Raw genomic sequence first — 13526 nt, 5'->3', positions numbered from 1 at the left:
TCACGTAATTGGATTAAGTTAATTGCAATTAAGGTACAGGTAACTGATTAGGTTAGGGTACGTTCCATGTCAGGTGACCAGAGGCAGTATAAAAGGCAGCCTGGAAAGCAGAGGTCCCTCTCCGCCCCTTCCTCCGTCGTCCTGGATGCTGCATCGCTTCCAGCGGGGCTGCTCCAGCACCTGCCCATCTCAGCGCCAGCCGGGGAAAGCAAGTAGACGCGTAATTTCAGGTTAGTTTCACTGAACTATTGTTTTTTTCACGCAATCCCTGAGGGGTGTGGGGGTGGGGGGAAGAGACACAGGAGGCCGAAAGAAACCGATCACACTGGGGCTTGCTGGTGGGGAAGGATGTGTTCTCGTTACTAGTAATTCTTGCAACAGAAAACGAGAAAACATATCCGTCTCCACATGTGGGATAAGACCAAGATGGGAATGCGAAAAGAAATGTACTGCAGCATGCTGAATTGGTGGGTAAATGGAAAAAGGACTTTGGAAAAAAGGGTGGTTTGCCCTTCAGCCGTGTAAGACGTCGATGCGATGTGGCACTTGTTCCCCGTTTGTTCAGATGAATTCGTGTGGTATGCGTAAAATACCAGAAAAAATAAATAAGTAAAGAGGGGCTGGAGCTAAAGCCAAAAGGTAGAACAGGAAAGACCATCACCTGCTAGTGTGGTAGAGAGGAAGGTAACTTCTCTCTATGAATTTGTGTTTGGAAGTTGCCTAATGAAATGGCCAGAGTAGCGAGTCAAGTTGTCACAGGAAGCATCCCTTATCCCTGACTTCAAACAGACCTGCCAAAGGGTGGCGCAAGCCATGCCCTGTGTCTTCGATCGTTCTGTCCGTCAAGGGAGATAGAATCACCGTGTCTTCTACCGGAGTGAATCGTGAGAGACCTAAGTCCAGTCTCCAGAATCAGTTGCTTGTTTGGGGTTGAAAGCTCAACTCCCCATACCTAGGCCACGGGCCCTGTGGCAGGTGCGGTTTACTCTTGGACTAGGTAGTCATGGCAGAGGAACACACAGTATCCGAGGATGCACACAGCACATTGTGTTCTACAGATTTGACCGACTGGTGGTGAGGTCTCCTCATGACCACACCGGCAGGGAGTTAGCAGGTGGCTTCCTGTGGGTGTGTGAATATCCAATGTGCTTAACCATCGACATGTGTGTGTTTGTGTGTGTTTCAGGTGACCCAACAGTCAACCCCTGAAAAAGGCGGTCACAAAACCCCCAGGCGACGAAGATGATGGCACGTCGGGACCCCAAATCTTGGGCCAAGAGACTGGTGAGAGCCCAGACCCTCCAGAAGCAGCGGAGGGCCCCAGTTGGGCCAAGGGCTCCCCCGCCCGATGAAGAAGATCCCAGGGTAAGTCTAGCCCTGGATCTCTTGGGTATCGGGGTGGGGGTGGGGACGGGGGGAGGGGGTGTCACACGGTCCTCAGAGACTGGGTTGGATTCCAAAGAGCTCTGTCACCACCACCCAGGTTGCTTTTCCCATCCAAGGTGGGCGTGGCTTGGGACCTTCTCCCCGGCCCGATAGGTCCCTTGAGAGACTCTTGGGGGCAACCTCCCTTTCTACTTAGAGTCCTGCGTAGCCACGTTTGGCTGCGTTGTTGACATCGGGTTCACCGTCGTGCCCCTTGGAACCTTGAGTCCTTCCTTTCAGTGTTGCTCCGTCACGTGGGCTTTGGGAGGGAACATCGTATCCGAACTCTCCCAGCACTTAACGGCCCCCATGCCGGTGTCCCCTCTTTGGAATCCTTATTCAGCTCTGAATTCACAATCCGTCCCAATGTGGACGTGGGATCGCTGCCTGTGGCTTCAGCTCACTCACCGACATCACTTCCTTTCCACCCACAGCTCAAGTGCAAAAACTGCGGGGCCTTTGGCCACACGGCCAGAAGTACCAGGTGCCCCATGAAGTGCTGGCAGGCAGCCCTGGTTCCAGCGACCTTGGGGAAAAAGGAAGGGAAGGAAAACCTGAAACCATGGAAGCCCCAGGTTGAAGCCAACCCGGGGCCCTTGAACAAGGATAAGGGAGAGAAGGAAGAGAGACCAAGGTGAGCAGTGGGAGGGGTTTTCACCACTCTTAGGGTACTGCCTCCTAAGGACATGGTGTCTCTGCACCTGCACACCGTGTGCCTTTCCGTCTCCGGGCCAGGGAAGGAACGCTGCAGAGAAATAGGCCGGAGCTCCGTGTCCTCCGGGGTTCCACACCCAGGAGCTCCTTTGGCTCTGGGAGATTCAGGGACGGGGAGAGGCGGGGGCGCTTCGTGCAGGTTCCCCACGACAGGGGGAAAGGCGATGGAATCCAAATCACAGTCCTTAGTTGGGAAGCCTAGAGGGCCACCTGGGGGACGGGAAGGTTGGCACGTGAGGGAAGGTGCAGAGGCGGAAAGGGCACCAGATGTCCATTTCTGTATCACAAAACACGGAACGGGGCTGGGCCCCACACAGGGTTCTCCCTGTCTCCTGGGGAAAACCAGGAGAACAGAAAACCTTTTTCTGTTCTGCAGGCAACAAGACCCGCAGAGGAAGGCTCTCCTCCACATATTTTCTGGGAAACCTCCAGAGAAGCCGCTGCCGAATCGAAAAGGATCCACGGAATCTTCTGATTATCTGAGGGTGAGTGTCACCCCGGGCCCCTGGTCCTTTTCTCCTCTAGGTCACCCTGGTTGATTTCCTTTCAGCTTCCCGTCTGCGGGAGGAAATCGGGGAACCCCTCTTTCTTGCCTTCTTGGGGTCAGGGACTCCACGATCCTTCCAGGTCAATTTGATTCCAGGCGAAGGCATCTGAAGATGCCGTATTTCCTGTTGCTTTCTTTCTGTCCAATTATGGCAAGCCTGCCAACAACATGTTCCTAGCGGCATGAGGAAATTAGTCCCTCAGAGGCCCCAAACGTGGAGAAGGCTAAACCCAGGAACATGCATGTGTTCAGAGAAGACGTCCTGAGTACCCTTGAGCCACCAACCTGCCTTCGGAAGGGCCTCAGTCCGTTCCACTTCATGGAAGGCTGAGTGGAGGCGCTTTGATCCAGTTAATGCCCAAGACGCGATCTTTTGAACAATGGTGTGCTTAGATCAGCTACACATAGCTCGAGAGCGCATCTTTCATGTGTCTTGTCCTGATCAGCACTCAAGTGGAGGGTCTGTCCCTACTTCCAAGGACCGCCTGTCGATACTGTACTAAGAATTTCATGGCGTGTGCACCTTGTCTTTGGATGTGCTTGATTTTCACGTTGGCTCCATGCGGAGGAACTTCTAACCTGTGTTGTTTCCTCTCTTTCAGGTTGCAAGCGGGCCAATGCCGGTCCACACAACCAGTAAGAGGCCGCGCCTGGGCCCTGTCCTCGCTGATCGCTCAGCTACCGAAACGTCTGACAGGGGCTCCGTCTTGGCTTCGCCGTCTCCCCTCAGAAAAGCCAGTCTGAGCTCCTCCTCAAGTCTTGGACCAAAGGAAAGACAGACAGGGGCTGCGGCCGACATCCCTCAGCCTGCAGTCAGGCAGCAGGGCCCCGAGCCTCTCCTCGTGGTGAAGCCGACACACAGCAGCCCTGAGGGTGGCTGCCGAGAAGTTCCCCAGGCTGCCTCCAAAACCCACGGCCTGCTCCAGGCCATCAGACCCCAGGCACAGGACAAACGTCCTGCGGTGACCTCACAGCCCTGCCCGCCAGCCGCCACACACAGCTTGGGCCTAGGCTCCAATCTCAGCTTCGGGCCAGGAGCCAAGAGACCTGCCCAGGCTCGGATTCAGGCTTGCCTGAACTTCCCCAAGAAACCGAGACTGGGTCCCTTCCAGATCCCCGAAAGCGCCATCCAGGGAGGTGAGCTGGGGGCCCCGGAGAATCTCCAACCTCCGCCAGCCGCAACCGAACTTGGACCAAGTACGTCGCCCCAGATGGGCAGGAGGACACCCGCCCAGGTGCCCAGCGTCGACCGGCAGCCTCCGCACAGCAGACCTTGCCTGCCTACTGCCCAGGCCTGCACCATGTCCCATCACCCAGCGGCCAGCCATGATGGGGCCCAGCCTCTCACAGTGCTCTTCCGGAGACTGGAAAACGGACGCTGGAGCTCCAGCCTCCTGGCGGCCCCCTCATTTCACTCTCCTGAGAAGCCGGGAGCCTTCCTCGCTCAGAGCCCTCATGTGTCAGAGAAGTCTGAGGGTCCCCGTGTTCGTGTCCCACCGAGCGTCCTCTATGAGGACCTTCAGGTTTCCTCCTCCTCAGAGGACAGCGATTCTGACCTGGAGTGAGACTGCAGGTGGCAGGGGCTCCTTGGCCTCCAGCTCCCGTGACTTGGAGGGGACTGTGGGACTGAGGAGTGCAGAGCAGAGAGCAGACTCTGTGCGGTGACTCCGAAGCTCCCCGGCTGTGGCGCTTCTGTGGATGTGGGAGCCCAGGCCAGGCAGGGAGCAGATGCAGGGACTCTGCCTCATTGAATTCTGGTGAGGGACGTTGTAGTTCGCGTGGTTCTCCGGAAACGCGCCAGGAAAAGCTTCCGTGCCAGAGATTCGTTGCCTCAGAAACTGCGTGACGCGCAGGAGTCAGACTTCCGCTGGGACGTCAATAGGAAACTGGGGAATTACTGTGTATTTGCTCTCTAGATGACTGAATAAGGGAAAAGTTAGGGAACCCTGAGAGGTGCAGCCCTTCCGCTGTGCCCCGCCCTGAGAGCAGTGTTTCGGACGCTGGGAAGCGTGCTGTGCAGAGCGCTCTCGGGGTCTTTCCTCAGCCTCGAAAACTGGGCTGTGGAATGCCTTTGTACATGTGTGTGTTTAATTGGTTTTGAAGTGAATAAAATTCTCAAAAAGATGACATATTGTCTTTTGACTCTCATTCCGTGTTTGTGTTTAACTGATTTTCCGAGTGAAGGGGTGGCCTGCCCCTCCACACCTGTGGGTGTTTCTAGTCGGGTGGGATGAGAGACGGAGAGAAGAAATAAGACACAGAGACAAAGTATAGGGAGACAACAGTGGGTCCAGGGGACCGGCACTCAGCACACCAAGGACCTGCACCGGCACCGGCCTCTGAGTTCCCTCAGTTTTTGTTGATTATGATTTTCATTATTTCAGCAAAAAGGAATGTAGTAGGAGAGCAGGGTGATAATAAGGAGAAGGTCAACAACAAACAAACAAAAAAAAACCACACGTGAGCCAAAGAATCTATATCATGACTAAGTTCAAGGGAAGGTACTATGCCTGGATGTGCACGTAGGCCAGATTTATGTTTCTCTCCACCCAAACATCTCAGCGGAGTAAAGAATAACTAGGCAGCATTACTGCCAACACGTCTCGCCTCCCGCCACAGGGCAGCTTTTCTCCGAGCTCAGAGTTGAACAAATGTACGATCGGGCTTTACACCGAGACATTCAGTTCCCAGGGGCAAGCAGGAGACAGTGGCCTTCCTGCATCTCAACTGCAAGAGGCTTTCCTCTTTGACTAATCCACCTCAGCACAGACCCATTACGGGTGTCAGGCTGGGGGACAGTCAGGTCTTTCCCATCCCACGAGGCCATATTTCAGACTGTCACATGGGGAGAAACCTTGGACAATACCCTGCTTTCAAGGGCAGAGGTCCCTGTGGCTTTCCACGGTGCATTGTGCCCCTGGTTTATTGAGACTAGAGAATGGCAATGACTTTTACCAAGTATACTGCTCGTAAACATTTGGTTAACAAGGCACGCCCTGCACAGCCCTAGATCCCTTAAGCCTCGATGTTATACAACACAGGTTTTTGTGAGCTCCAAGTTGGGTCAAAGGGGCCGCGGCAAAGCTACAAATGATCAACATCTCAGCAAAGCAATTGTTTAAAGTACAGGTCTTTTTCAAAATGGAGTCTCTTATGTCTTCCCCTTCTACATAGACACAGTGACAGTCTGATCTCCCTTTCTTTACCCTACATCCAAGGGCTTGAACATTTCTTGACTTGTTGGCAATCCAAATCGTTATGTCTCCGAAACAGAGTTGACTGAGGGGACCGCAGGGCTGGGCAGGACCTTTGACTTCGTATACAACCACAGGAGCAAGAAAACCTCAGCCCCACTCTACTAACACGCACCTAGTAAAATTCCGCCAACCGAATCTCACCCACGCTAACACGTGGGGAGCGTTGCTTGCACCACGAGTCCCCATTTGGCTCAACCGCCGATGCCAAGTGTGTGGTTCCAGTTGCGACGGCCCCCCGTGAAGTGGCTTCCGGATGTGCGAATGAACCAGGCAGAGTTTCACTGGCCAAATAGACCCCAGCAAAGCTGAAGTCAACTCCCACATTTGGGATGTACTTCAGAGGTAAAACATTCATCCCGTCTTCTTTCCGGATGTCTGACACCGTGGTTCTCCCCCTGATCCTAAGAGTAGCTGAGGTAGAGACTCACTGAAAGATCTAGGCAGGGAGATCCCATCATGCACAGGCTCTCTCCATTCTCTGACCTGGGAACAACTCTGAGCAGGATTCCACATCTAGGGGGCCTCGGAACTGAGCGGGATTTTCTGAGACACACCAAATGGCTGCTCCCTTTCCGCCGCTGTTGAGGGTCGTTATCTGGATTATCCAGATCACCTAGAAAGTATCCGTATCCAGAATCAATAAGATCAACTCTCTGCTCCTCTGACAGCAGAAGGAGCAGGACCATAAGGAACCAAAGAGCGTGGAAGGAAACGATGTGACAGGAAAGCTCAGAGAACGGCCACAGGGGGTCGTCAGCAGGCCTTCCCACCTGAATCATGAATAATTAATGAAGCGCAAATCAAAGGGGACTCGAGTTTCAGCAGGAGCAATTCATCCAACGGGAGATCGCCGGAGGGCCAACACGATTGAGAGACTGGGAGCCGGGTGCAGTGTCAAAGGGGACGCGACTGGTTCCAAAGCTCAAGAACACCATGGGGTCACTTGGGCTACGTGAGAAAATGCCCCAGTGTGCTGGTTCATCATTCCGACTCCTGCCTGTCTCTTCCCGTCCAAGGAACATGGACCCTAAGTCGTGCAGCTGCAGATGACCATGGGCAGAATTAGGGGCCGTGGCACAAAAGTTCACCGACACGGGAGTTCCACAGAAGGTGCGGTGGATCTTCGCAAATCCAGAGACATGGCAATGGGACCCAGGGAATTAGAGCCTCACAGGCGTCCGGGACACTTTTCAGGCATAATGCCTGGAGTCGCAAGACGAGCTGAAAAAGGAGCCAGGCACTGAAGGACAAAGCGTTGTTGACTTTCCTCATCTGTGTTTCCCAGTGCGGTCCAATTCACGGTGGTTTCCAAGCGCCTCCTGGAGGAGAAAACACATGAGGGTGCGGTCAGGGTTCTCTGCTGACAGACTTACCTTGGGGAAGAAAGAGAAGCTCTGAAGATGGATCATGGCCGTGACTGCACGTCAAGGAGAATCTCCTTGATGACACTGAGGCCCACGTCGAGATAGACTAAATGTGGTCCAATTAAAAGGTGTCTATTTTACCACATTTTTTAAAAACAAAACAAAACAAAACAAAACAAAAAGATGGAAAAGAAGACAGGGGTACAGGCACCAGTGTTACATGTCTGACGGGGAGCATCTATTCTTCAAAGCTTGCAGCTGTACACGTAGGTTTTAGAATGTCTGTCAGCAGTGGACATGATGTTAGAGTGGGCTGTGCAGATAGACCTTTCCAGGTCACGTAATTGGATTAAGTTAATTGCAATTAAGGTACAGGTAACTGATTAGGTTAGGGTACGTTCCATGTCAGGTGACCAGAGGCAGTATAAAAGGCAGCCTGGAAAGCAGAGGTCCCTCTCCGCCCCTTCCTCCGTCGTCCTGGATGCCGCATCGCTTCCAGCGGGGCTGCTCCAGCACCTGCCCATCTCAGCGCCAGCCGGGGAAAGCAAGTAGACGCGTAATTTCAGGTTAGTTTCACTGAACTATTGTTTTTTTCACGCAATCCCTGAGGGGTGTGGGGGTGGGGGGAAGAGACACAGGAGGCCGAAAGAAACCGATCACACTGGGGCTTGCTGGTGGGGAAGGATGTGTTCTCGTTACTAGTAATTCTTGCAACAGAAAACGAGAAAACATATCCGTCTCCACATGTGGGATAAGACCAAGATGGGAATGCGAAAAGAAATGTACTGCAGCATGCTGAATTGGTGGGTAAATGGAAAAAGGACTTTGGAAAAAAGGGTGGTTTGCCCTTCAGCCGTGTAAGACGTCGATGCGATGTGGCACTTGTTCCCCGTTTGTTCAGATGAATTCGTGTGGTATGCGTAAAATACCAGAAAAAATAAATAAGTAAAGAGGGGCTGGAGCTAAAGCCAAAAGGTAGAACAGGAAAGACCATCACCTGCTAGTGTGGTAGAGAGGAAGGTAACTTCTCTCTATGAATTTGTGTTTGGAAGTTGCCTAATGAAATGGCCAGAGTAGCGATTCAAGTTGTCACAGGAAGCATCCCTTATCCCTGACTTCAAACAGACCTGCCAAAGGGTGGCGCAAGCCATGCCCTGTGTCTTCGATCGTTCTGTCCGTCAAGGGAGATAGAATCACCGTGTCTTCTACCGGAGTGAATCGTGAGAGACCTAAGTCCAGTCTCCAGAATCAGTTGCTTGTTTGGGGTTGAAAGCTCAACTCCCCATACCTAGGCCACGGGCCCTGTGGCAGGTGCGGTTTACTCTTGGACTAGGTAGTCATGGCAGAGGAACACACAGTATCCGAGGATGCACACAGCACATTGTGTTCTACAGATTTGACCGACTGGTGGTGAGGTCTCCTCATGACCACACCGGCAGGGAGTTAGCAGGTGGCTTCCTGTGGGTGTGTGAATATCCAATGTGCTTAACCATCGACATGTGTGTGTTTGTGTGTGTTTCAGGTGACCCAACAGTCAACCCCTGAAAAAGGCGGTCACAAAACCCCCAGGCGACGAAGATGATGGCACGTCGGGACCCCAAATCTTGGGCCAAGAGACTGGTGAGAGCCCAGACCCTCCAGAAGCAGCGGAGGGCCCCAGTTGGGCCAAGGGCTCCCCCGCCCGATGAAGAAGATCCCAGGGTAAGTCTAGCCCTGGATCTCTTGGGTATCGGGGTGGGGGTGGGGACGGGGGGAGGGGGTGTCACACGGTCCTCAGAGACTGGGTTGGATTCCAAAGAGCTCTGTCACCACCACCCAGGTTGCTTTTCCCATCCAAGGTGGGCGTGGCTTGGGACCTTCTCCCCGGCCCGATAGGTCCCTTGAGAGACTCTTGGGGGCAACCTCCCTTTCTACTTAGAGTCCTGTGTAGCCACGTTTGGCTGTGTTGTTGACTTCGGGTTCACCGTCGTGCCCCTTGGAACCTTGAGTCCTTCCTTTCAGAGTTCCTCCGTCACGTGGGCTTTGGGAGGGAACATCGTATCCGAACTCTCCCAGCACTTAACGGCCCCCATGCCGGTGTCCCCTCTTTGGAATCCTTATTCAGCTCTGAATTCACAATCCGTCCCAATGTGGACGTGGGATCGCTGCCTGTGGCTTCAGCTCACTCACCGACATCACTTCCTTTCCACCCACAGCTCAAGTGCAAAAACTGCGGGGCCTTTGGCCACACGGCCAGAAGTACCAGGTGCCCCATGAAGTGCTGGAAGGCAGCCCTGGTTCCAGCGACCTTGGGGAAAAAGGAAGGGAAGGAAAATCTGAAACCATGGAAGCCCCAGGTTGAAGCCAACCCGGGGCCCTTGAACAAGGATAAGGGAGAGAAGGAAGAGAGACCAAGGTGAGCAGTGGGAGGGGTTTTCACCACTCTTAGGGTACTGCCTCCTAAGGACATGGTGTCTCTGCACCTGCACACCGTGTGCCTTTCCGTCTCCGGGCCAGGGAAGGAACGCTGCAGAGAAATAGGCCGGAGCTCCGTGTCCTCCGGGGTTCCACACCCAGGAGCTCCTTTGGCTCTGGGAGATTCAGGGACGGGGAGAGGCGGGGGCGCTTCGTGCAGGTTCCCCACGACAGGGGGAAAAGCGATGGAATCCAAATCACAGTCCTTAGTTGGGAAGCCTAGAGGGCCACCTGGGGGACGGGAAGGTTGGCACGTGAGGGAAGGTGCAGAGGCGGAAAGGGCACCAGATGTCCATTTCTGTATCACAAAACACGGAACGGGGCTGGGCCCCACACAGGGTTCTCCCTGTCTCCTGGGGAAAACCAGGGGGCACGGCCTGACCTTTTTCTGTTCTGCAGGCAACAAGACCCGCAGAGGAAGGCTCTCCTCCACATATTTTCTGGGAAACCTCCAGAGAAGCCGCTGCCGAATCGAAAAGGATCCACGGAATCTTCTGATTATCTGAGGGTGAGTGTCACCCCGGGCCCCTGGTCCTTTTCTCCTCTAGGTCACCCTGGTTGATTTCCTTTCAGCTTCCCGTCTGTGGGAGGAAATCGGGGAACCCCTCTTTCTTGCCTTCTTGGGGTCAGGGACTCCACGATCCTTCCAGGTCAATTTGATTCCAGGCGAAGGCATCTGAAGATGCCGTATTTCCTGTTGCTTTCTTTCTGTCCAATTATGGCAAGCCTGCCAACAACATGTTCCTAGCGGCATGAGGAAATTAGTCCCTCAGAGGCCCCAAACGTGGAGAAGGCTAAACCCAGGAACATGCATGTGTTCAGAGAAGACGTCCTGAGTACCCTTGAGCCACCAACCTGCCTTCGGAAGGGCCTCAGTCCGTTCCACTTCATGGAAGGCTGAGTGGAGGCGCTTTGATCCAGTTAATGCCCAAGACGCGATCTTTTGAACAATGGTGTGCTTAGATCAGCTACACATAGCTCGAGAGCGCATCTTTCATGTGTCTTGTCCTGATCAGCACTCAAGTGGAGGGTCTGTCCCTACTTCCAAGGACCGCCTGTCGATACTGTACTAAGAATTTCATGGCGTGTGCACCTTGTCTTTGGATGTGCTTGATTTTCACGTTGGCTCCATGCGGAGGAACTTCTAACCTGTGTTGTTTCCTCTCTTTCAGGTTGCAAGCGGGCCAATGCCGGTCCACACAACCAGTAAGAGGCCGCGCCTGGGCCCTGTCCTCGCTGATCGCTCAGCTACCGAAACGTCTGACAGGGGCTCCGTCTTGGCTTCGCCGTCTCCCCTCAGAAAAGCCAGTCTGAGCTCCTCCTCAAGTCTTGGACCAAAGGAAAGACAGACAGGGGCTGCGGCCGACATCCCTCAGCCTGCAGTCAGGCAGCAGGGCCCCGAGCCTCTCCTCGTGGTGAAGCCGACACACAGCAGCCCTGAGGGTGGCTGCCGAGAAGTTCCCCAGGCTGCCTCCAAAACCCACGGCCTGCTCCAGGCCATCAGACCCCAGGCACAGGACAAACGTCCTGCGGTGACCTCACAGCCCTGCCCGCCAGCCGCCACACACAGCTTGGGCCTAGGCTCCAATCTCAGCTTCGGGCCAGGAGCCAAGAGACCTGCCCAGGCTCGGATTCAGGCTTGCCTGAACTTCCCCAAGAAACCGAGACTGGGTCCCTTCCAGATCCCCGAAAGCGCCATCCAGGGAGGTGAGCTGGGGGCCCCGGAGAATCTCCAACCTCCGCCAGCCGCAACCGAACTTGGACCAAGTACGTCGCCCCAGATGGGCAGGAGGACACCCGCCCAGGTGCCCAGCGTCGACCGGCAGCCTCCGCACAGCAGACCTTGCCTGCCTACTGCCCAGGCCTGCACCATGTCCCATCACCCAGCGGCCAGCCATGATGGGGCCCAGCCTCTCACAGTGCTCTTCCGGAGACTGGAAAACGGACGCTGGAGCTCCAGCCTCCTGGCGGCCCCCTCATTTCACTCTCCTGAGAAGCCGGGAGCCTTCCTCGCTCAGAGCCCTCATGTGTCAGAGAAGTCTGAGGGTCCCCGTGTTCGTGTCCCACCGAGCGTCCTCTATGAGGACCTTCAGGTTTCCTCCTCCTCAGAGGACAGCGATTCTGACCTGGAGTGAGACTGCAGGTGGCAGGGGCTCCTTGGCCTCCAGCTCCCGTGACTTGGAGGGGACTGTGGGACTGAGGAGTGCAGAGCAGAGAGCAGACTCTGTGCGGTGACTCCGAAGCTCCCCGGCTGTGGCGCTTCTGTGGATGTGGGAGCCCAGGCCAGGCAGGGAGCAGATGCAGGGACTCTGCCTCATTGAATTCTGGTGAGGGACGTTGTAGTTCGCGTGGTTCTCCGGAAACGCGCCAGGAAAAGCTTCCGTGCCAGAGATTCGTTGCCTCAGAAACTGCGTGACGCGCAGGAGTCAGACTTCCGCTGGGACGTCAATAGGAAACTGGGGAATTACTGTGTATTTGCTCTCTAGATGACTGAATAAGGGAAAAGTTAGGGAACCCTGAGAGGTGCAGCCCTTCCGCTGTGCCCCGCCCTGAGAGCAGTGTTTCGGACGCTGGGAAGCGTGCTGTGCAGAGCGCTCTCGGGGTCTTTCCTCAGCCTCGAAAACTGGGCTGTGGAATGCCTTTGTACATGTGTGTGTTTAATTGGTTTTGAAGTGAATAAAATTCTCAAAAAGATGACATATTGTCTTTTGACTCTCATTCCGTGTTTGTGTTTAACTGATTTTCCGAGTGAAGGGGTGGCCTGCCCCTCCACACCTGTGGGTGTTTCTAGTCGGGTGGGATGAGAGACGGAGAGAAGAAATAAGACACAGAGACAAAGTATAGGGAGACAACAGTGGGTCCAGGGGACCGGCACTCAGCACACCAAGGACCTGCACCGGCACCGGCCTCTGAGTTCCCTCAGTTTTTGTTGATTATGATTTTCATTATTTCAGCAAAAAGGAATGTAGTAGGAGAGCAGGGTGATAATAAGGAGAAGGTCAACAACAAACAAACAAAAAAAAACCACACGTGAGCCAAAGAATCTATATCATGACTAAGTTCAAGGGAAGGTACTATGCCTGGATGTGCACGTAGGCCAGATTTATGTTTCTCTCCACCCAAACATCTCAGCGGAGTAAAGAATAACTAGGCAGCATTACTGCCAACACGTCTCGCCTCCCGCCACAGGGCAGCTTTTCTCCGAGCTCAGAGTTGAACAAATGTACGATCGGGCTTTACACCGAGACATTCAGTTCCCAGGGGCAAGCAGGAGACAGTGGCCTTCCTGCATCTCAACTGCAAGAGGCTTTCCTCTTTGACTAATCCACCTCAGCACAGACCCATTACGGGTGTCAGGCTGGGGGACAGTCAGGTCTTTCCCATCCCACGAGGCCATATTTCAGACTGTCACATGGGGAGAAACCTTGGACAATACCCTGCTTTCAAGGGCAGAGGTCCCTGTGGCTTTCCACGGTGCATTGTGCCCCTGGTTTATTGAGACTAGAGAATGGCAATGACTTTTACCAAGTATACTGCTCGTAAACATTTGGTTAACAAGGCACGCCCTGCACAGCCCTAGATCCCTTAAGCCTCGATGTTATACAACACAGGTTTTTGTGAGCTCCAAGTTGGGTCAAAGGGGCCGCGGCAAAGCTACAAATGATCAACATCTCAGCAAAGCAATTGTTTAAAGTACAGGTCTTTTTCAAAATGGAGTCTCTTATGTCTTCCCCTTCTACATAGACACAGTGACAGTCTGATCTC

The 13526-nt window shown here is 54.1% G+C and overlaps 1 protein-coding gene across 1 annotated transcript; it reads left to right on the top strand.

Annotated features, from left to right (window-relative positions):
* Positions 1 to 1859: 1859 nt before the first annotated feature.
* LOC134810732 (putative protein FAM90A26) lies at positions 1860 to 5117 on the top strand. The gene is made up of 2 exons (XM_063816780.1): positions 1860 to 2624; positions 3289 to 5117. Exons 1-2 carry the CDS (start codon positions 2112 to 2114, stop codon positions 4249 to 4251), a joined length of 1476 nt encoding a protein of 491 aa, XP_063672850.1. The 5' UTR covers positions 1860 to 2111; the 3' UTR covers positions 4252 to 5117.
* Positions 5118 to 13526: the final 8409 nt, after the last annotated feature.

The sequence above is a fragment of the Pan troglodytes genome, chromosome 7, assembly GCF_028858775.2.
Source record: "Pan troglodytes isolate AG18354 chromosome 7, NHGRI_mPanTro3-v2.0_pri, whole genome shotgun sequence".
NCBI lineage: Eukaryota > Metazoa > Chordata > Mammalia > Primates > Hominidae > Pan > Pan troglodytes.
The sequence above is the reverse complement of the archived record's forward strand: the minus strand, read 5'-3'. Positions and strand labels throughout refer to the sequence as shown.

What these genes read in the sequence shown, in the direction of transcription:
- LOC134810732 (XM_063816780.1), top strand. Translation starts at nt 2,112, where the DNA reads ATGGTGTCTCTGCACCTGCACACCGTGTGCCTTTCCGTCTCCGGGCCA. An exon ending in AATCTTCTGATTATCTGAGG is followed by an intron (nt 2,625 to 3,288) that starts GTGAGTGTCACC and finishes CCTCTCTTTCAG; the next exon opens with GTTGCAAGCGGGCCAATGCC.